Consider the following 22063-nt stretch of genomic DNA (forward strand, 5'->3'; position numbering starts at 1 on the left):
CCTGGGCGGCACAGTGGTTAGCACTGCCGCCTCACAGCTCCAGGGTCACGGGTTCGTTTCTGGCCTCGGGTGACTGCCCGTGTGGAGTTTGCACTTTCTCCCCGTGTCTGCGTGAGTTTCCTCCGGGTGCTCTGGTTTCCTCCCACAGTCCAAAGATGTGCAGGTTAGGTGGATTGGCCACGCTACATTGCCCCTTAGTGTCCAAAAGGTTGGGTTTGGTTATTGGATTACAGGGATAGGGTGGAGACGTGGGCTTAAGTGGGGTGCTCTTTCCAAGGGCCGGTGCAGACCCGATGGGCCGAATGGCCTCCTTCTGCACTGTAAATTCTATGATTCCTGGGCTCGACCTCCATCCCCTCCTGGTCCACCTCCTCAGGCAAGACTGCATGTCCCTCCTCCTCCTCCTCCTTCAGCATGTCGCTCTGCTGCAGTTCCAGGTTATGGAGGGCACAGCAGACGACCACAAAGCAGGAGGCCAGAGCGGTTCAGGCATCGGAACTGTACTTTGAGCTGTCCGATGCACCGCTCAATGACAGCATGGGTGGTAGTATAAGCCTTGTTATATCGGGTCTGCGCCTCCGGCTCGTGTCATCTGACCGGTGCAGTTTGCTGATTGGATAGCTCCGGTAGTCCCAGTACTAAAACCTGACAAAACCAGACGCCTGTGCGGATACTACAAGTTGACCGTAAACAAGGCCTCCAATCTGGACAGGTACCCAATGCCGTGAATGGAAGACCTATACATGAAGTGAGATGAGGGTCATTTCTTTTCCAAGCTTGACAAGATCCACGCCTATCTCCAGCTGGAGCCCGATTCCAGGCATTATCTAACCATTAACACCCAGAGGGGCTCTCGGCGTACACTAGGTTGCCATTGGAGTGTTGTTGACTTGCGCAATATTTCAGCGTGTTATGGAGCACATCCTGAGAGGGGTACTATGTGTGGCAGTCTGCCTGGATGTCGTCCTGGTCACCGAAGCCATGGAAAGGGAGCACCTGAGCAACCTGGAGGAAGTCCTCCGCTGGTTTTCCGAGCCGGGCTTCCCCCTCAAGATGGGAAAGTGCATTTTCTACGCCAGGAAGTTACATACTTGGGTTACCATGTGGATCGGAATGGGTTATACCCGGTTGTGGAGAAGGCGGGGGCAATAAAGCACGCCCCCATTCTGGAAAACGTGACAAGAGTTACGGTCGTTCTTAGGTCTCATAAATTACTGCAGGAAAATTATTCCTGGGCCAACGCCCATTTTCGTCCCTCAACACGCATTGCCGAAGAAGCACCAAGAATGGACGTAGAGAGCACCTCAGGAGGAGGCCTTTGCCAGGCTGGTCATTGAGGTTATCGACACATCACGACCCCTCCAAGTCCCTCTTGGTGACATGTTGTCCTAACGCATGTCTGACAGTAGAGAAAGGCCAATGGCACACACGTCAAGGACTCTGGCTGCTGCGGAGTGCAATTACGCCCACATCGAAAAAGAAGGTTTGGCCATCATATTTGCAGTGAAGAAATTTCACCAACGCGTGTATGGGCATTAATTCACCATTGTGTCGGATTATAAGCCATTGCTAGGGCTTTTTAAAGAGGACAAGGCTATCCCGCCAATAGCATCCGTCTGGATTCAGCGATGGGCCCTGTTGCCAGCAGCGTACGAGTGCGCCTTCGAACTTTGACTGGGTTCATAGATTGCAAATGTGCTGAGCAGAGTCCCACTGTCGACATACCCCTCCATCCCCACCCCTCCATCCCCACCCCTCCATCCCCACCCCGCCATCCCCACCCCGCCATCCCCACCCCGCCATCCCCACCCCGCCATCCCCAACCCGCCATCCCCACCCCGCCATCCCCACCCCTCCATGACCCCTCCATCCCCACCCCTCCACCCCCACCCTTCCATGACCTCTCCATCCCCACCCCTCCATGACCCCTCCATCCCCACCCCTCCATGACCCCTCCATCCCCACCCCTCCATGACCCCTCCATCCCCACCCCTCCATGACCCCTCCATCCCCACCCCTCCATCCCCACCCCTCCATGACCCCTCCATCCCCACCCCTCCATGGCCCCTCCATCCCCACCCCTCCATGACCCCTCCATCCCCACCCCTCCATGACCCCTCCATCCCCACCCCTCCATGACCCCTCCATCCCCACCCCTCCATGACCCCTCCATCCCCACCCCTCCATGACCCCTCCATCCCCACCCCTCCATGACCCCTCCATCCCCACCCCTCCATGACCCCTCCAACCCCACCCCTCCATGACCCCTCCATCCCCACAGAGGGCCCACAACGTTGTTTCGACCATTAACTTTATGGACGCCTTGCCGATCATTGCCGCTCAGATACACAACTGGACACAAAAGGACTCAGTACTGGCGAAAGCTTCACCTCATCATCTTACACGGAGGCCAGAAAGTGAAGCTGCCCGAGGACCTCTGGGCCTTTGATGCCAAGATACCGGAGCTCAGTGTGGAAGCCGGCATCCTTCGGTGTCGGGTTCACGTTGGGCAGACGGGCGATTCTCCAGGATCTGTACAACGGACACCCAGGGATGTGGAGAATGAAGATGCTGGCCAGAGGTTACACGTGGTGACCAGGCCTGGATGGCGCACTCGAACGACTGGCGCAACAATGCACCACATGCCAGGAGCACCAGAAGCCCCCACCAGCCACCCGCGACATCCACGGGAACGGCCACGCCACCTTCCAAGGATCAATGTTTTTAGATGCCTGCTCGAAGTGGCTGAAAGTCCATCGGATGTCATACACCTCATCAAAGGCCATGGTTGAGAAGCTACGACTCTCTTTCAGCACCCACGGCATCCCAGAGGTGCTAGTGACAGACAACCTCATCCCGTTCACCAGTGACACGTTTGAACGCTTTAGGAATATAAACGGTGTGCAACACATCCGCACGGCCAGTATCTCCCTTCCTCGAACGGGCTGGACGAGCGAGCGGTGCAGACCTTCAAGAGAGGGGTGAAGAAACAGACTACTGGGTCCGTGGAGACGCAATTGGCACGATCGTTCAGCTACCGGACCACATCGCATGCTGAACCGGCGTACACCCGGCGGAACTGTTGATGGGACTGAGGTTCGGGGCCCGCCTCATCCTCACGTTCCCAGATATTGGTGGGAGAGTACAATGTGGTCAGGACCGGCAGAGACGAGGCCAACAAGGCGGACGTGTACCAGGAGTTTCAAACCAGGGGATACGGTATACGTCTGAAACATGGGGACGGTGCCGTTGGATTCCAGCGACAGTGGTACAACAGACCGGACCGATTTCATAACAAATCACGACAGACGGTGCAGAAGCACCTTGACCACCTCAGGAGCAAGGGGCCAGAGCTAGGCCACACCCTACCAGAAGAACCGTACGCAGAACAATACCTTTCACTGTACCTCGGCACATGTGACAATAAATCTAAATCTATGCCCACAAATCCCACCCATTCTGCGACAGTATGCAGTGTTAAGATCGTACAGGAAGGAAAAGACAGAACTTGCATTTCTGTAGCACCTTTCGCAACCTCAGGATCTTTCAAAGTTCTTTACTCAATAAAATACTTTTGAAGCGGAGTCACTGTTGTAATATAAGGAAACATGGAGGCCAAACTGCACAGCAAGATCCCAAAAACTTCAATAAGGTCACCCAGGGTTTCAGACATTCTGGCCCCGCTGTCACATGGCTACTTGTTGCATTTATGATTTTTTAAAAAATTAAATACACAGAGAAATTAGCAGTTTAACATTTGACTAGATCAGAGAAAACGTGACAGGTGGAAAGTGTGGGTTAGACAAACCATTTTATGTTACATACACTAGTTGACCTCCCAACAAGTTGTGTTTACATAGCACATTTAACATACTTCACAGGAATTTTAACACAAATATTTGACACCATGTCGCCCTAAGACAGAAGATTGAACGGTGTCTTAGAAGGGAGAGGATGAGAAGTAAGAAATTCCAGAGCTCAATGCCAGCAGCTAACGGTATGGGCACTAAATTAGGGAAGGATAGGAGGCTAGAATTGGAGCAGTGCGGAGATCTTGAGAGTTTTAAAGGCTGCCCGAGGCTAAAACGATTGGGGGCAGGTGGTGGTGGAATGGAGGGGTTACAACACAAGGATTGGAACATTGCCAGGTTGAAAGTCAGCGCAGTTCAGGGAGCACACGGTGATGTATGAATGGGACTCGGGCGAGATGGGCAGAGGAGTTTGGAAAGAGCTGAAGTGTACTGATGGTGCGAAGTGGCTCGCGGATCAATGGAAGAGATGACTTAAGATGTAAAAGAGCTTCAACAGAAGTGATGATGAGCTGAGGCTACAGGCGTGTTTTACAATTTTAACTGCAGGAATCTACTCTGAAGTTGTTGCTGGCCAGTCAGGCGATACTTTATTTAATGAGGAACATTATCACATGTCATTCCTTATTCTGATGCACCTGTCACATTGTTTTTTACATTTTTTACCTCTTACACTGGGCTCACTTTGAGAGAGAGAGAGAGAATAGGCCCGCGAGCTTCCTGCTTCTAAATTAACTTGTCAAACAAGCAAAGTCAACATTCTATTCTGCAGCCGAGCTCCCGAATGCATTTGTAACTCGTATCGAGGAGGCTGAATTATAGCTGTCTGCATTAAAGGGACAAATACCTACATTTGGGCTTTCCAGTCTCTGCTTCCTGTCATTAATTGTTTTGCTAGAATTATAAAATTTATCAAGAGCACAGACATGGACCCACCGTTATTCCAAACTGTTTACAGGAGATGAAGAACTTCTCCCGTAAGGCAGCTGCGTTGCTGATATAATCCAGCTCTTTGCGGCTGTACTCCTGTTGCAGCTGCTGGCACTTACTGATCTGTTTCTTCAGCGATGGCACTTCATAGTTCACATTTCGCACCAGGAAACTGGAGAGTTCAGCTGTTGTACAAAAAAGAAGAGAGAGCATGTCTGTGAGGAACGAGGGGGATCAAAACCACAGGCACAGACGGAGAGAATTCCTCATATTCCCATTGCATTTAAGGGGAAGCCGTATAAATACACAACAGAGAAAAATATACCCATCAGGGAAGACTGAACCGGCTGAGTTCTTTCCTCTAGAATAAAATCTAAGGGGTGACCTGATAAAGGGTCTTTAAAATTCCAAAATTAAAAGTTTTGATCGGGCTGACAAAGATGTTTCCACTTGTGGAGGAAACCAAAACTAAGAGTCATAAATATAAGACAGGCACCAGTAAATCCAAGGAATCCTTGGAGGAAACACCATTCTCCAAAGTGGTGAGGATGTGGAGTTGACTAGCAGAGGGAGCTGTTGAGGTGAATGGCACATTGGAGGGGAGGCTGGGTAAATGTTTGGGGGCGAAAGGAACAGAATGAGGTTAGATGAAGAGATGAAGAATTTTCTCTTAGTTGTACAAATGTGCAGCAATCTCGAATGTGTGGTTTACAAAGAACATGTTTTATCCCGGCTGGGGATGCTCCCTCTCCTCAACTCCCCATTCATGTCCACCACCCTGCCCCCTCCTATTCCATCCTCGGACAGAAGCTTATCGTGCAGCACCGGAGGCGGCAGAATCAGAAACGACGGCACCTCCTTCCTCATCAAGTCCCTAACCTGCAGATACCTGAACCCATTCGCCTTCGGCAACTGGTGCAACCCCTCCAGCTCCTCCAAGTCCGCAAACCTCCCTCCAACAAACAAAATTCCTAAAATACTCTAACCCTACCTGCCGCCACCCCCGGAACCTCGCATCCAACACTGCCGATGCAAACCTACGATTATCGCAAATCGGCGACTACAGAGACCCTTCCAATCTAAAGTCCTGGAGACACAGATTCCAAACCCTCAGTTGTGACACCACCACCAGGCTTGTGGAGTGCCTGACCGGCGAGAACGGAGTGGGCACCAACAACCGTGCCCTCAAACTGGTCAGCTTTCAGCCTGCCCCATACCAACTGCTCCTCCACCACCCATTTCCTAACCATTGCAATATTAACTGCCCAGTAGTAGTTCAACAAGCTCAGCAATGCTATCCCCCCCCCCGTTCGATCGATCCCTCGCCAAGACCACCCTCTAACCTGCAGAGCCTCCCCCCCACTCCACTCAATACCCCTCCACCCCCTCAAACACCATCGCCAGCGACTCAATCGCCAGGGCAAAGAGCAGCGGGGAGAGCGGTCATCCCTGCCTTGTCCCACGGTGTAACCCAAAATAATCTGAGCTAACCTTGTTCATCCGAACACTCGCCTTAGGTGACTCATGCAGCAGTCGAACCCAATCCACAAACCCCTGTCCAAACCCGTACTGCCCCGACACCTCGAGCAAATATGCCCACTCGAACTGGTGAAACGTCTTCTCTGCATCCATCGCCACAACTGCTTCCATTTCACGGTCCTCCGAGGTTATCACTATAACATTAAGCAATCTCCGCACATTCACCGACAACTGCCGTCCCTTGACATACCCTGTCTGGCCCTCACCTAATCACCCCCCGGCACACAATCCTCTATCCGTGTTGCCAGCACCTTCGGAAACAACTTTGCGTGCACATTCAACAGCGTGATTGGGCGGTAAGATCCACACTGCTCCGTGTCCTTGTCCTTCTTTAAATTAGCGAGATCAAAGCCTGAGACAATGTGGGGGGAACTCCCCCCTCACCATCGACTCATTGTACATCTCAACGAGCAGGGACCCCAGGTCCAACCCAAAAAACCTGACTGGGAACCCAATCGGACGAGCCTTCCCCGTCTGCATCGACACCATGCAGTCCATTACTTCCCTCAGCCCAACCAGGGCCCCAGTTCCTGCACCTTCGCCTCCCCAACCCTCGGGAACTCCAACCTGTCCAAATTCCGCCTCATCCCTTCATCCCCTCCCGGAGGCTCTAGGGCACATGCTACCCCCCCCCCACCCCCCCCCCCCCCCCCCCCCCCCCCCACACACACACCCCCACCAAACACAGCCGGTCTTCACCCACAATTCCCTAAAAACAGTAAAACACACTTAGCCACTTCATACCCAGAAACAGTAAATCACCAAACCGCCCGGCGTGCAGACTCAAATTCCCCACATTACTATCTCCAAAGTTCAGTGTCCTCACACTCCTCCCAGTCCATGGTGTCTCATAAATTCACTCACCTCCTCCGGCTCTCGATTCTGGTGTGTAACCCACAGACAAGCAGGATACAACACTCCAAACTTCACTCCTTCCTTGTAGAGGGCAGCCTTGATCGGATTATAACCGGCCTGCCGCTCGGCCAACTCCACACCCAGGTCCTGGTAGATTCTCAACACGTTCACTTCCCAGGGGCACTTTCAAGTTTCCTTCGTCCATCTCAGTATCGTCTCCTTGTCGAGGAAACGATGCAGCCACACCCACCATCGCCCTGGGTGGCTCCCCTGCCTTCGGCCTCCTCCTCAGTGCGCTGTGTGCTCGATCCACCTGGAGGTGGGGACAATCAAAGTCCCCCCTCCTCCACCTACTTCTCCAAAATACTCGCCACATACCTTGAGGCCTGCGTTCCGCAAACCCCTCAGGCAGCTCCACAATCCGGAGATTCTGCCTCCTGGAACGATTCTCCAAGTCGTCCACTTTCTCCCTCAACCTCTTCTGGCTCTCTGCCACGAGCACCATCTCTCCCTCCAGCGAGGCCAGCTGGTCCTCTTGCTCTTCCAGGGACTCCTCCACCTTCTGGAGTGCCAGATTCTGAACCTCCAGCCTCTTCTCCACTCTCTCGATAGCCGCCATAAGTGGCTCCACCACCTTTGCCGGGTCCTCTGAGGCCTCCTGTCCACCGGTTGCTCAGTAGACCACTGGGTGGGCAACAACACTCAGCCCCCTCCACCATCTTTTCCTCTGTCACACCTCGAATAATCTCTCGCCCAGGCTGCTGCCTCTTAGTCGTTACACTCCTCGTCTGGTAAGCCATAAACCAGCCCCACCAATAGAATACTTCACTTCCTCAGAGCTCATGCACCTCACACCAGCAAACAACCCTTAAACCGGGTGAAAAAGGACCAAACGATTCCACCTCGGGCAGGAGCCACCAAATGTGCGGCCACTCACGCCTTGGCCGCCCTGGCCACCACCTGAAGTCCTCCCAGCTCCTCCTTGAATAATGCTGTGGCATCTTTAACATCCACCTAATGAGTTTTGGTTTCATATCCCTTCTGAGAAACAGCAGACTGGATTCTCCGTTATTGGGACTATGTCCCCACGCCGGCCTCAAAACCTTGGAGTTTCACGCCCGAATAATTGGCGTGAAAGGACCACAAATTCTGCGCCCTGCAGGGGGCTAGCGGGTACCCAGCGTAGACCGAGCATCTTTTGCTGCAGACACGGCTCCCGCACTTCCGGTCGGAGGCCGCGCAGGCGCACGGCGGCGGCGACCTCCAGCGGCCGCGCCATGCTCCTTGGCGGACTCAGACCGCGGAGCCGGACCCGAAAAATAAACCCCCCCCACGATTGGCCGCATGCCCGACCCTGTCCGCCCGCACAAACATTGCCCGGCCGCATACAAGGACCCCCCCCTCCCGCCCTCCGATTGGCCCGCCGCCGACCAGGGCGGCCACGGACTGAGTCCACAGCCACCACGTGAACATCCCGACCGGCTGGACCACATTAGTTCCACGCCGTCGGGACTTCGGCCGGTCGGGAGCAGAGCATGGTGGAGCGGGCCTCTGGCGATGGCCCCAGGTATGTGCTGCACGGCGTAGTCCCTGAGCACGCCGCTTTTCCGGGCCCGCAGATTCAGGGAATTGGCACCGGCCCCGATTCCTAGCGGGAAAATGGATTCCCCCCCCCCCCCCGGCTGTGATTTCGGTGTCGGGGTGATGAGAATCCAGCCCAGTGCCTCCAACAAGCGCAGTGCTCCCTCAATGCTGCATTGGAGTGTCGACTGAGCTGATGGGCTCAAGTTGCTGGAGTGATTCAGAGATCAGTGTGTTACTCACAGCTGTTACTCACAGCTGCCTTACTCACAGCTGCCTTACTCACAGCTGCCTTACTCACAGCTGCCTTACTCACAGCTGCCTTACTCACAGCTGCCTTACTCACAGCTGCCTTACTCACAGCTGCCTTACTCACAGCTGCCTTACTCACAGCTGGCCTCCAGGCTCCAGGGTGGTTTTGAATTTAATGAATTTATTGAAAGATAAAAGCAAACTAGCTTCCTTACCTAGATAGATGTTGTCTTTTTCATACAGACACACTATTTCCTGCCAATCCTGCAGTAACAAGAAGAAGAAACGGGCCAACTTTAGATTGTTAAACAGAAAAAGACCAGACGGAACTGTGTCAAATTTGGAATAAATTTACCTTCATTCGCTGAGAGGAGTAGCCTCCAAAGATATTCTTTGTGGAAACCTCTGTCCGTCTGAGGATCTCTACAATTCTCAAGCAATGGAAATAATGGATATCTGCAGGAGAGGGAAAATTATCAGTTCTCAGAAAAGGAAATTATGGTTTTGTATTGATTTCAAACAAACTGATGCATTTATAGCATCTGTAACATGGTAACATGCCCAAAGGCACCTCACAGGAATGTGACTGACAATGAAACAGAGAACGGATATTTGGACAGCTGAACCCAGGAGAGGGTAGAAAGATAGGAACAGGAGGAGGCCGTTCAGCCCCTCGAGCCTGTCCTGCCACTTAATGAGATCATGGCTGATCTGAGACCTAACTCCATATACCTGCCTTGGGCCATCTCCCTTAATATCTTTTATTAACAACTGTCGTAGCTTTAAATGTTATTTGTGGGAGAGTTCGAAATCTCTACCACCCTTTTATTCATTTACGGGATGTGGGAGTTGCTGGCTAGGCCCAGCATTTATTGCCCATCCCTCGTTGCCCTTCAGAAGGTGTTGGTGAGCTGCCCGTTTGAATCGCTGCAGTCCCCGAGGTGTAGGTAAGTTTGAGTGAAGAAGTGCTTCCTAACATCTCTCCTGAACGGTCTAGCCCTAAATCTGCCTGTAATCCAGGTATCATTCTTGTAAACCTACACTGCACTCCTTCCAAGGCCCAGATATCTTTCCTAAGATGTGGATCCCAGAACTGCTCCCAGTGACTCTATTTGGGGTCTAACCAGGGTTTATTAAAGCTGCAGCATTACCTCTATGTCTTTATATTCCAATCCTCGAGACATAAAGGCCAACATTCATTGAGCCTTTTTGATGGGAGAGGATTAGAGAGGAAATTTCAGTCCGGGGCCAAGGCAGGTGAAAGTACGGCCACAAATGATGAAGCGATTAAACTGGGGATGCACAAAGGGATTGAATTCAAGAATTGCAGAGATCTCAGAGGGCTGTAAGGCAGGAGGAGGTTACAGAGATAGGAAGGGGTGAAACCATGGAAGGATCTGAAAACAAGGGGGAGAATATTAAAATTGTGGTGTTGTTGGACCAAGAGCCAATGTTGGTCAACAAACTCAAGGGTGATGGGTGTACCGAATCCTCAAAAATTTAGATGTATTAATGTAGGGTCCCCTTAAATTCATGAGGGAGGAAGGAATAGAAAGATATACTAATGGGGTGAGATGAAGTAAATGGGGAAGATGCTGGTGTGGAACATAAACACGAGAATGGATCTGTGAGCCATGTGGGCCTATTTCTGTGCTGCTGACTCGTGTAAAGAATGTAACAGATTCTTCTGATCAAGGTGCACTGCTCCTGGACTATTGCAAAGTTAACTACGAATCCTGTTTACACACACAGGCTTCCAGGATGAGACACAGCAGAAATGACACTGACATGATCCTGACAGGAGCTGTTTGATTTCCTCATTCTCTGGCATATCCTGGATCGCCCTGTTAATTTTCTCACGAATTGCCAGCACCGAATTCTGCCACTTCAGCTTGCAATGCCGCCTATCCACCAGCCAGTCTGTAAGAGACAAGGGACAATGTGAGGCGTGTGATACTGAACATTCAGCAAACTGCACAATTACAGGGGTTTCGGGTTTTCTTTGCGATGCACACAGACGTACCCTGCCTACCTTCTACTCTGGGCTGCACACTGTTTTGTGACAAGGTACCCGACACATCTCAGGCTGACCAGTGGAACGCTCCCTCAATGCTGCTAACTTTCAGCTCACACTTTAAACTGGGGCCACATCTGCCCTCTCAGGTGGGCCAAAAGGATTCTGTGGATTTGTTTCGAATAAGAGCAGCGTTCTCCCTGGTCACCTGGCCAATATTTATCCTTCAATCAATACCACTAAAAAACAGGTGATCTCATTGGTGTTTGTGGGACCTTGCTGTGGGTGAATTGGCTGCTGTGTTCCTTATATTACAACAATGATAGTGACACCAGACTCCCAAAGTAACTGTGCTACCGAGAACTCAGTCTCAGCAGGAGACTCCCTGGCAGACAGCGCAAACACTTCAGGGGTGTCCTCAAAGCATCCATGAACAATTCAACCATCCCCAACGACTCATGGGAAACGTGTCTTGTAACTGACCAGAATGGAGAAATTTTATTCGGGAAGGCACCAAACACACCGAGAGATATCGTCAGGGACATTGGAGGAAGCAAAGCCCTCAAAACAATCCATTTTACCAACCTTTCTAATACCATCTGCCCCACGTGTGGCATTGTCTGCAGATACTGCATTGGCTTATCAGCCATAGAATTTACATGGCAGAAGGAGGCCATTCGGCCCATCGAGTCTGCACCAGCTCTTGGAAAGAGCACCCCATCCAAGTCCACACTACCACCCCATCCCCATAACCCAGTAACCCCACCCAACACTAAGGGCAATTTAGCATGGCCAATCCACCTAACCTGCACATCTTTGGACTGTGGGAGGAAACCGGAGCACCCGGAGGAAACCCACGCACACACGGGGAGAACGTGCAGACTCCGCACAGACAGTGCGGAGTTACCCAGTGGGGAATCGAACCTGGGACCCTGGAGCTGTGAAGCAATTGTGCTAACCATTATGCTACCGTGCTGCCCAATCTCTGAACCCAGTGCACCAGAGTGGAAGCAAGTCATACTCAATCCTGAGTGATTACCCAAGAGAGAGATTTGGAATCACTAGCTTTTGGAGCGTCGCTCCTTTATCAGGTGAGTCACCTGATGAAAGACGACGCTCCGAAAGCTAGTGATTCGAAACAAACCTGTTGGACTTTAACCTGGAGGTGTCGGACTACTTACTGTGCTCACCCCAGTCCAACGCCGGCATCCACACATCAAGAGAGATATAACAGAGACCACACTTCAACAAGTACTTCATTGGCTGTATCACAATTTAGGACATCCTGAGGTTGTGAAAGGTGCTATATAAATGCAAATCCTGCTTCCAGACTGTTCTCAGTGTGCTTATCAACCAACTGGCAGGCAGCAGGAGTGGGCAGGTGGAGAGTGACCTCCTCCCTTACCCACTTCAACCCACTGATGCCAGGTCCACCCCGACCCACAGCAAACATTTCACAAGAGTCTGGGAGGAGGAAGCTAAATCACTGGGTAGTGCAATGGGTTAGCACCCTAACGTAATGTAATCTTAAAAATAAAACAAACTTAATAATTGTCCCATTTAGGTAAAAAATTTGATCAAGTTATTTCCAACCTTCTAGCATCTGTGGAGAGAGAAGGGAGCTAATGTTTCGAGTCTGGGTGACTCTTTGTCAAACGTTCGCTCCCTTCTCTCTCCACAGAGGCTGTCAGACCTGCTGAGATTGTCCAGTATTTTCTGTTTCAGATTCCAGCATCCGCAGTAATTTGCTTTTATCTCCAACCTTTTAGTTTAAAAAAAAAGAACTGCTTTGGTAGAATTATTGCCGTGAAGCAGACTCATTGCAACAGAAACAAACGAAAGTAAAGTCGCCATAGTCCTGGAGGACCATAGGCTGCTTTCCCCTTTGAGAGGGGGCGGGGGGGGAGCTGGCTGGTGGTGATTTAACCTGAGGGTCGCCACACCTCAGGCGAGGGGCAAGGTTGAGAAGGCGGGGCCTTCATGAATAACCTCAGCCGGTACGGGGATTGAACCCACGCTGCTGGCCTCGCTCTGCATCACAAACCAGCTGTCCAGCTGACTGAGCTAAACCGGCCCCAAAATGGTGTTCACTGCTACATTCCGATCCTGCGCCTTACCAGGAGCGTTTTGCCCGATTATAGTGACTTTTCTGAGCATCCTTTTCGAACAGCAAGGACAGCATTTGGGACAATCATTCTTAGATTTTGTGGCATCGGAGAAACTGAAGAAATAGCCTATTCATTTTTATTCCCTCATCTACTTATTTAATTGACCTCAAATACACCTAAAATTTATATTAATTTTCTCTGCATCTTTATTCTTTACTGCAGAAGTACCAATTGATGTGTTAGGCGGGTCGGCTCGGTGTGGACGGCACTTGATGCAGGGAAGCTAGAAACAGACGTCTAACACTGGAGAAGATCCAACACGGTTTTATTGAACGATAGAACTAACATACATATTTAGCTGTGGGTCGACACTATACTGAACTGACTGGAGACCTTGTACTAGCCTGACCAGACTTACTGGCTACCGCATGGTGTTGGCACTGTGCTAGCTCGTGGACTCTGACTGTCTCAGTGGCTGGGTCCCGAGAGAGCGAGAAACCTAGTGCCCTCTGGCTTTATAGTGGTAGTGTCCTGTCTGGTGATTGGCTGCACTGTGCTGTGTGCTTACTGGTCATCCTGTGTGTCAATCACTGCCTCTCTGCATCTCATTATATACATGCGTGGATATTATGACACCAGTGACAAGTCCTGTTCACCCAGCACCCACTCCGCTCACATTGACTCCTAAGTTGGCAAAACCTGCTGTTTATACCGTCGCTCTAGAGTGGGGTTCGAACCCACACCCTTCTGACCCTGCGAAGAGGTGCAGAGACTCAGGACAGCAGGTACCTCAGGGGAACGGGCTTTCTCAGCTGACTCTCAGCAATGCTACATGCAACTTAAAAACTTGAGGGACCCTGCCTGCAGCTCGTGTTACAGTCCTTAGCTGTTCAAGTTAAAAATCTCCAAACAGATTTAAGATTACTGGCAAAAGTGCCAGAGGTGAGGCGAGGAGAATTGTATTTTTGAGTACGTTTTGGAAAGCACCACCTGAAAGGGCAGAGGGAGCAGCCAATGATAACTTTGAAATAAAATTGGATAAATATTTGAAAAGAAAACATTTGTAGGAATGTGGAGAATAGCAGGGGGACTGAATCTAATTGGAGTGCTCTTAGAAAACCGGCGCCAAATGACCTCCTTCTGTGACATTCCATTCTATGTTAACCAGTTTGAAAACAATTCACCAGTAGAGATTTACCCAAGAGCTTGCTGGTCTGTATGTCAATTGGCCACTTCCTTTGTTCCTGTAAAGAGAATAAACTCAATGAAAGCTAAAACTCAAATAAAATTGGAACAACATGTTTCTACAGTAGCAAAAGAGACGGAGGGATCAGACAGAGCAAAAGTAAAAAAGGGTTTTGAAGATAGGCAGTGAAGATGCAAAAAGCAGATCATGCAATCGGGACTGATGCAGCTGATGCAGGAATAAAGTGCAAAATAGGTGGAGCTGGGAGCAAGGAGAGGTTAACGTGGAGGGTCCAGACTAAGAGAAGGAGAGGCATGCAGGGAAAATTCACCGAGTAAGGAGGCGTTTGCTGAATATGGCCGTGACAGGAGCCCAGGCCAGGACACAGACTGTAGAGATTCTGGATTACGTTTGGTTTGTGGACAAAGTTTAAGCAGCAGAATTCAGACACCAGTCCCTTCCCCAGGGCATTTTTTTTTTTCATAGAATTTACAGTGCAGAAGGAGGCCATTTGGCCCATCGAGTCTGCATCGGCTCTTTTGAAAGAGCACCGTACCCAAGCCTACACCTCCACTCTATCCCCATAACCCAGTAACCCCACCCATCACTAAGGGCAATTTTAGACACTAAGGGCAATTTATCATGGCCAATCCACCTAACCAGCACATCTTTGGACTGTGGGAGGAAACCGGAGCACCCGGAGGAAACCCACGCAGACACGGGGAGAACGTGTAGACTCTGCACAGACAGTGACCCACGCCGGGAATCGAACCTGGGACCCTGGAGCTGTGAAGCAATTGTGCTAACCACCATGCTACCGTGCTGCCCGTGAGCATAGCTCACACCAAACAGATGTTGAGCAGTGTCTGATTCAGACACCGTCACATGGTCAGTCCTCGGGTGCTGTAGCTCGGAGAGCACCACCTCCAGCTCGGGCAGAGCCCCCTCGCTCACTCGACTAGGACCTTGTTGCTTGGGCAGTGTCGCCCCGCTCCCCATGGCTCAGACCTCGTCACTCAGAATGTACCCTCTGGGCTCGGACTCTGTCAGTCTGACAGTGCCCCCTCGCCACACACCCTGGCTCACAACCCGTCACCTGGACAGTGCGGACTCATTTGGACAGTACTCACTCGCCACCCCCAGCCCAGAGCCTGCCAGTGGGACAGTGCTCCCTTGCATCCCCAGCGCAGACCCGGTCACTCTGGACTCGGACATTGCCAACTGGACCTCAGACACTGTCACACGGACCATGCCCCTTCCCAGCTTCAAACCTGTCACTGAGGGCAGCACGGTGACACAGTGGTTAGCACTGCTGCCTCATGGCGCCGAGGTCCCAGGTTTGATGCCGGCTCTGGGTCACTGTGTGGAGTTTGCACATTCTCCCAGTGTTTGCGCGAGTTTCACTCCCACAACCCAAAGAAGTGCAGGGCTTACTCTAAATTTATTTATTTTTAACTGTCGTTCTGAGAGTGCCCCCGACCCTCCTCCCCGTTGAACCAGACTGTGCAGTATGGGCAGTGCCGCCGCAACGCTGGTAATGGACAATGATGCTCGGCCATTGCCCCCTTGCAGCATTGCGCCAAATTATGTCACTCGGAAAAAGCCAACTCGAGTCTAGCCACAGATGCTGTTGCCCAGGCAGTGACCCCTCCCGGTTCAGACCGTTGCTCAGACTGTGGCCACTCGCACCGCCAGCTCGACACTGTCACTTGAGCAGTGCCAACTCGACCTTCGACGGCGTCACGTGGATGCCGTTACTTGGATACTGCTCCTCAGCCCCAGTCCTGGCTCAGAGGCTGTCGTCTGGACAGTAACTTACGGCAACCACTCCCCCCCCCCCCCACTCCACCTCCAAACACCCCCCCCCCCCAACCCACGGTAGCATTGTGGATAGCACAATTGCTTCACAGCTCCAGGGTCCCAGGTTCGAATCCCCGCTGGGTCACTGCCTGTGTGGAGTTTGCACGTTCTCCCCGTGTGTGCATGGGTTTCCTCCGGGTGCTCCGGTTTCCTCCCACAGTCCAAAGATGGGTTATGGGGATAGGGTGTAGGTGTTGACCTTGGGTAGGGAGCTCTTTCCAAGAGCCGGTGCAGACTCGATGGGCCGAATGGCCTCCTTCTGCACTGTAAATTCTATGAACCCCCCCCCCCCCCCAACTCCACCCTCCCAACACCAACTCCCTCCGCCTCCGCCTCCCCCCGCGCGCTCCCGCCTCTCACCTCCATCTTGCTCAGGCCCCGCCTTCCCGGCTGCAGCCAATCGGGAGGCGGATTAGCCGGAGCGCTGGGTTTTAATCCGCTGCCGGCACGCAATGGCGGTCCGACCCGTCACAGCCCGAGAACCAATCAGAGCCCCGGCCAATCAGGAACGGCTAATCAGAGTTCTGGCCAATCAGAGGCCGAGGTACCGGTTCCAGCCAATCCGCCGCCTCCTCTATCTCACTGTCCAATAGATACCTGTCCGGTGGCCGCTGATTGGGTGATACAGTGTAAAGGCGGGGCTTCAGGCAGCCAATAGCAGAGCTTCCCAGCTGATCAGTCCAGTAGAAATGCAGCGAGGCCACGTGGATCCGGGGCGGGGGTCACTCGGAGATCAGGGCACCGGAGGAGCCGGTCCGCGTTCAGCTGCGTCTTTCCCAACTCCCGGGGCGCCTGAACGGGGAACGCGGGGCTGAGGCCGCACAGAGTCCCGACCTGTACAGTGAGCAGCTCTGCTCACCACAACTCACCATTGTAGCGGGAGACCCCCCAATCAGAGAGATCAGAGAGAAACTCCCCAAGGCCCAATAAAATGACTAAGTGTGGGTGAATCCAGGTCTGGAGCTCACCCATAAAGCTGCTGTGAAACACTTAGGGCACGATCTACCGGCCTCATCGTACCCAACCTGGTGACAAAGCCGTTAAATCTCGCCAGAGGCCTCATGTGAGATTTACGATGCTCATCACAGAATTTACAGTGCAGAAGGAGGCCATTCAGCCCATCAAGTCTGCACCGGCTTTTGGAAAGAGCCCCCCACCCAAGGTCAACACCTCCACCCCATTCCCATAACCCAGTAACCCCACCCAACACCAAGGGCAATTTTGGACGCTAAGGGCAATTTATCATGGCCAATCTACCTAACCCGCACATCTTTGGACTGTGGGAGGAAACCCACGCAGACACGGAGGATCTGCAGACTCTGCACAGACAGTGACCCAAGCCGGAATCGAACCTGGGATCCTGCAGCTGTGAAGCAATTGTGCTATCCGCAATGCTACCGCGCTGCCTCATTACGCCTTGCAAAATTTAACAAGATCTCGCGAGGCATCACTATTTGGATCCCGCCTTCATATTCAAGTGAGTAGTTCTCACTTGAATTTGTCTATGCTGGGGTTACTCATGGTGCATAATCAAATGGCCTCACCTTGGAGACCCTGCCCTGGCACCGTTTAGCACTGGCTTCTACAAAGGTGGACCAGATGTAACGACATTTGGGGGAGTCTCTCAGGCGATTGGAGGCCCCCAGGTGATCGGGCTCTGTGCAGGGAGGTACCCTGGCACTCCCAATGCCATGTGGGCATCTTGGCACTTCCCACCTGGCACCCTGGCAATGCCCCAGATTGGCAGTGCCAAGGTGCCCATGTGCCAGGCTACCAGTGTCGGGAGAGGGCCTGGGTGTGCCCTGCCTTTATGTCATGGGGTGCAAGGGGCTTGAGCACCCCCTAATTGGTAAGTTGGGGGTGGGTCCGGAGGCTGCGAGATCGAGAGATTGGGTGCCATTTAAAAATGGTGCCCTGATCGCTTCCTGCACTTGTGAGCTGAGACCGTTAGTGCAGGAAATGAGTCTAAGTGCGGCTCAGCGGATGTTCCTTGCTGAGGCCTGAAAAAGAAACAGTCCTGCTTAATGATGGGGTCACTCTCAGCACTACACGTTCCAGGAAACACCCCGCTAAACACACCCAAAATGGGGCTCGGTGTTCATTAAATTGTTCCCCGAGTCATTTTTTTTGATGAATTACACCCAAGGTTCTTAATTGGTTGAAAAGGGCGATGGAAAGACGAGGAGTTCCATAAACGCAAGTCTTGCCTTTCCTCCTTTCAAATGTGGCTAAAGAAATTTCCTGTGGAAACCTGAGTCAAGTAAATTCTGAACCACCTGATTTGCAGCCAAGAATAATAAGACTAGATGAGTGCTGGAGGAAATGGGAACACATGGAAAGCAGTATGCAGGGCAGCACTGTAGCATAGTAGATAGCACTGTTGCTTCACAGCACCAGGGACCTGGGTTCGATTCCCGGCTTGGGTCACTGTCTGTGTGGAGGCTGCACGTTCTCCCCGTGTCTGCGTGGGTTTCCTCCGGGTGCTCCGGTTTCCTCCCACAGTCCAAAGATGTGCAGGTTAGGTGGATTGGTCACGCTGAATTTCCCCACCGTGTCTAAAAGTTAGGTTGGGTTACGGGGATAGGGTGGAGGTGTGGGCTTTGATAGGGTGCTCTTTCAGGGGCCAGTGTAGACTTGATGGGCTGAATGGCCTCCTTCTGCACTGTAAATTCTATGACCTTTGGAAATTGATTGCTCCACTGCTGATTTTCCATTATCATCTGACGTGACAGGAGCATGTTTTCTCACTAATGCAGAGGAACTAACCTCCGATCCAGTATAAGCAGCAGGATTTTAACCACTGCATTCAGGACAAAAACAAATGGACTAGTCTGTGGACTGCAACCTTCCCAACAGCTGCAGGCAATTGCTAAATGCACAATATCCAGCAGGTGTCATCCCAATCACTGTCAACATAACCTTAAACTGAAATACGTAGCAACTTTGTGATAACAGGTTAAACACTTTATAAGTATTTCTGTAAAACATTTTTGGATGCATTAGTATCAGGTTGAATTGTCCTCCCACCCGATGTTTTGTGGTCAGAAGAAAGTGGGACCATAAAGTCAGAGTGGCTCCCACGGTGGAGCAGAACGGCTGCTACGTGCAATCGTGCAGGTCCGCCTCATTATTTATGCAAGCACGCGATTCATGCCAAGTCTCGTGGCACGGTGGCGTAGTGGTTAGCACTGCTGCACCACTGCGCCAAGGACCCGGGTTCGATCCCGGCCCCGGGTCACTGTCCGTGAGGAATTTGCACATTCTCCCAGTGTCTGCGTGGGTCTCATCCCCACAACCCAAATATGTGTGAGACAGGCGGATTGGCCACACTAAATTCCTCCTTAATTGGAATTTGTTTTTTAAAGTCTTGTTGCAGGGTAGGCAGTAACTCCACTACCAGATGCCAGATTTTAAACACACACACAGCCAATCCGTAACGGCACCAGTACCCTGAAACAAAGTTGTGCAGAAGAAGGCAGCAAGCCCACGGTTTAGTAATGCCTCCCTGGAGCATCTACTCCAGGCCATCAAGGAAAAGATGAGAAGCCCTGTTCCCAAGGGACGGCAGGCGGTTGGAGGCCCACTTGATTGACCACAGTGACCTGGGAGGAGGTGGCCAGGGTGGTTCAGCATCACTGGGTTCCAGGGGGGGGGGGGACTGCCCGGCAGTGCAGGAAACATGTCTAATCTCATTTTATTTCTGTTACCCATCTCTAAATGGCCTTGAGAAGATAGTAGGTCGCTGCCTTACTGAACCACTGCAGTCCATGTGCTGTGCGCGAGGCAATTGTAGGACTTTGTTTTCAGCCACAGTGAAGACACATCCATGGGTTGGAGTACAGGGCAACTTGCAGGTGCGTCTGCTCCCATGCATCTGTTCTCCTTGGCCTCCTAGCTGGTACAGTTTGTGGGGCTGGAAGATGCTGTTTAAGGAGCCTTGGTGAGTTGGTGGAGTACCTGATACACACTGGTTGTCACTGTGTGTCATGTAGAAGTCCTTCCTGTTTATTTCCTTTGTTCCCATCTCTTTTATTTTGTTATTTTTGGTCTCTGGACTCATAATCGGAATGTGTCTTTAAGCAGAAGAGTGCTTGCCAGGACAGTGTGTTCCTAGGTTTTATATTTTGAAGAGGAGAAACCAGACTTGTCGGCGCTGAGTGAGTCTTAGGAACCAGTTTTGGAGGATGTTGGTTCGATTGGCTAACTGCCAACCGGTGGATTAGCCAGGGACGGTATTCTGCCTGACAACAGTCAGCGATTGGTTCCTGCCAGGTGTTTTTTTTTCAGAGAGAATTTGCCAGCAGCCTTTAGACCCTCGAAGGAAGAGGAGCCGTGTTTTCTCCCACTCTCTGCTGCCGGTTTCCTGCTGTCTCTCTGAGTCTGCAGTGGAGATCAGTACAAGTTGAAGGAAGAGAAAGTTTCCAACTGAAGGCCTAACCTGAGCCCAGGCCCCTCACTGCATTCAAGCAGCAGGCTGCCGAACTGGCAGGGGAGGATTGTGATCCTGACCCTGGCCATGCCTGTGCTGATGACCAGGTCAGCCTCCCCCAAGCACCTAGTGAGGAAGCATATATAATCCAGACAACCTTGGAAAATCAAGGTGATTGATGAGTGCAAAATTTGAGTTGGCCTCGGCAGTCATTTTCTCTTCTCTCCATTCTAGGTTCCAGCAGGAAGAGGGTGAGCCAGAGCCAGCACCAGACGTAAGCCCCAGATCCCAGGAAAACCTCGGAGGAAGACAAAGACTACTTCACATCGGGACAGCCATCAATAACTGAGTTCACCTACACCCTCCACCAGCGCAGAGACACACACCTCAGTGCATCACATCTAGTTTAGGCTTGGCCTCACACTGTAGTGGTCACCTCACAGACACATGTCAACAGCAGGAGAGGGCAGTGCCAGCCATGGCCTCTGGCACTGGGAGGAGTGCTGGGGTAAAGGCACCTGCTGAATCAGATGACGAGCCTCTGGAACTAGCCATGGAAAGGATGCTGGAGTCTCAAAGCGACGCAGGGTAACATTGGGCAGAGTTGCCACAGGCCGCAACAGAGTTGCACGAAAAATGGAGACTTGCATCCACATTCTGTCTGATGTTGTGGAAATTTCCATAGCGAGGATGGGGGATGCCATGGAGACCCTGGTCCCGCAGAATGCACTCTTTCTGCCAACTCTGTGCTTTGACTTGTACTCCATCGCTATAGCCATGGGTGAGCTTCTGCAGCGACTACGGGAGATGGGGATGGAGCACCTCAACCTCCCTCCAGGTGCTCCTTTTCCTCAAGGAATCAGAGGCGGACACTCGGCATCCAAGCGGATTCCCTGAGGGCACCTACCCAAGACACTCCATGGTGTCTGGGCATTCCCAATCCCCTCTGCCTGTGACCCCCATTAGCTCCAGCTTCTGAGGCCAAAGAGAGTGAATCTGCTCCTGAGCAGGAGACCCAGAAAAGGCTGGGATCGCCTGAGGATGCCAGAGATCTTGGATGAGTGCTAATGGGAAAGACGGAAAAGCACTTGTGGGGGTCTCCCGGGGGGTGGAGGCCCCCAGCTGCATGCTCTTTGGGCAGGGTGGGGTGCCCTGGCAGTGCTGGTGCCACCTGGGTGCCAGCCTGGCACTCCCAAGGTGCCCAGTTGGCACTGCCAAGCTGAAAAGGGCATTGTTAGGTTGGCACGTGATTGCCCAGCTGATGGGGAACTCGCCAGCAGAGCTGGCAGGAAACTCTGACATTCCCGTCACAAATGAACTTGGAAATATTTCCGCTGAATCGCGCCCTATGACTCTAAAATAAAATGCACCATTTACTAAAACTCTGGATTTTCAGGAGTTTGTTTCTAGATTGAAAGGACAGTAGTGCTGATATTAACGCAATGGCAAGTGATCAAAAAGAGCTTTAGAATCAGGCATTATGAACAGAGCAATAGGGCA

The 22063-nt window shown here is 51.9% G+C and overlaps 1 protein-coding gene and 1 long non-coding RNA gene across 6 annotated transcripts in view; one reads left to right on the forward strand and one right to left on the reverse strand.

Moving 5' to 3' along the window:
* Positions 1-22063, reverse strand: part of cdk5rap3 (CDK5 regulatory subunit associated protein 3) — an 84094-nt gene that overhangs the window by 12593 nt on the left and 49438 nt on the right. For 2 of the 5 annotated variants that reach the window (XM_072487576.1, XM_072487572.1), the window contains exons 1-6: positions 14606-14760; positions 14287-14332; positions 10755-10886; positions 9322-9422; positions 9182-9230; positions 4746-4924 (exon numbers count right to left, since the gene is read on the reverse strand). In XM_072487576.1, coding sequence (XP_072343677.1) covers positions 4746-4924; positions 9182-9230; positions 9322-9422; positions 10755-10886; positions 14287-14332; positions 14606-14758 — 660 coding nt within the window. In that variant the 5' untranslated portion in view covers positions 14759-14760. Of the gene's footprint in view, positions 1-4745; positions 4925-9181; positions 9231-9321; positions 9423-10754; positions 10887-14286; positions 14333-14605; positions 14761-16494; positions 16602-22063 lie in introns of those variants that run through there. The other 3 variants (XM_072487574.1, XM_072487573.1, XM_072487575.1) reach the window with 2 other exon arrangements.
* Positions 17620-21945, forward strand: LOC140398657 (uncharacterized). The gene is made up of 2 exons (XR_011937534.1): positions 17620-20074; positions 20798-21945. It is a non-coding gene; the product is annotated as an uncharacterized lncRNA (long non-coding RNA).

The sequence above is a fragment of the Scyliorhinus torazame genome, chromosome 21 (assembly GCF_047496885.1).
Source record: "Scyliorhinus torazame isolate Kashiwa2021f chromosome 21, sScyTor2.1, whole genome shotgun sequence".
Taxonomy (NCBI): domain Eukaryota; kingdom Metazoa; phylum Chordata; class Chondrichthyes; order Carcharhiniformes; family Scyliorhinidae; genus Scyliorhinus; species Scyliorhinus torazame.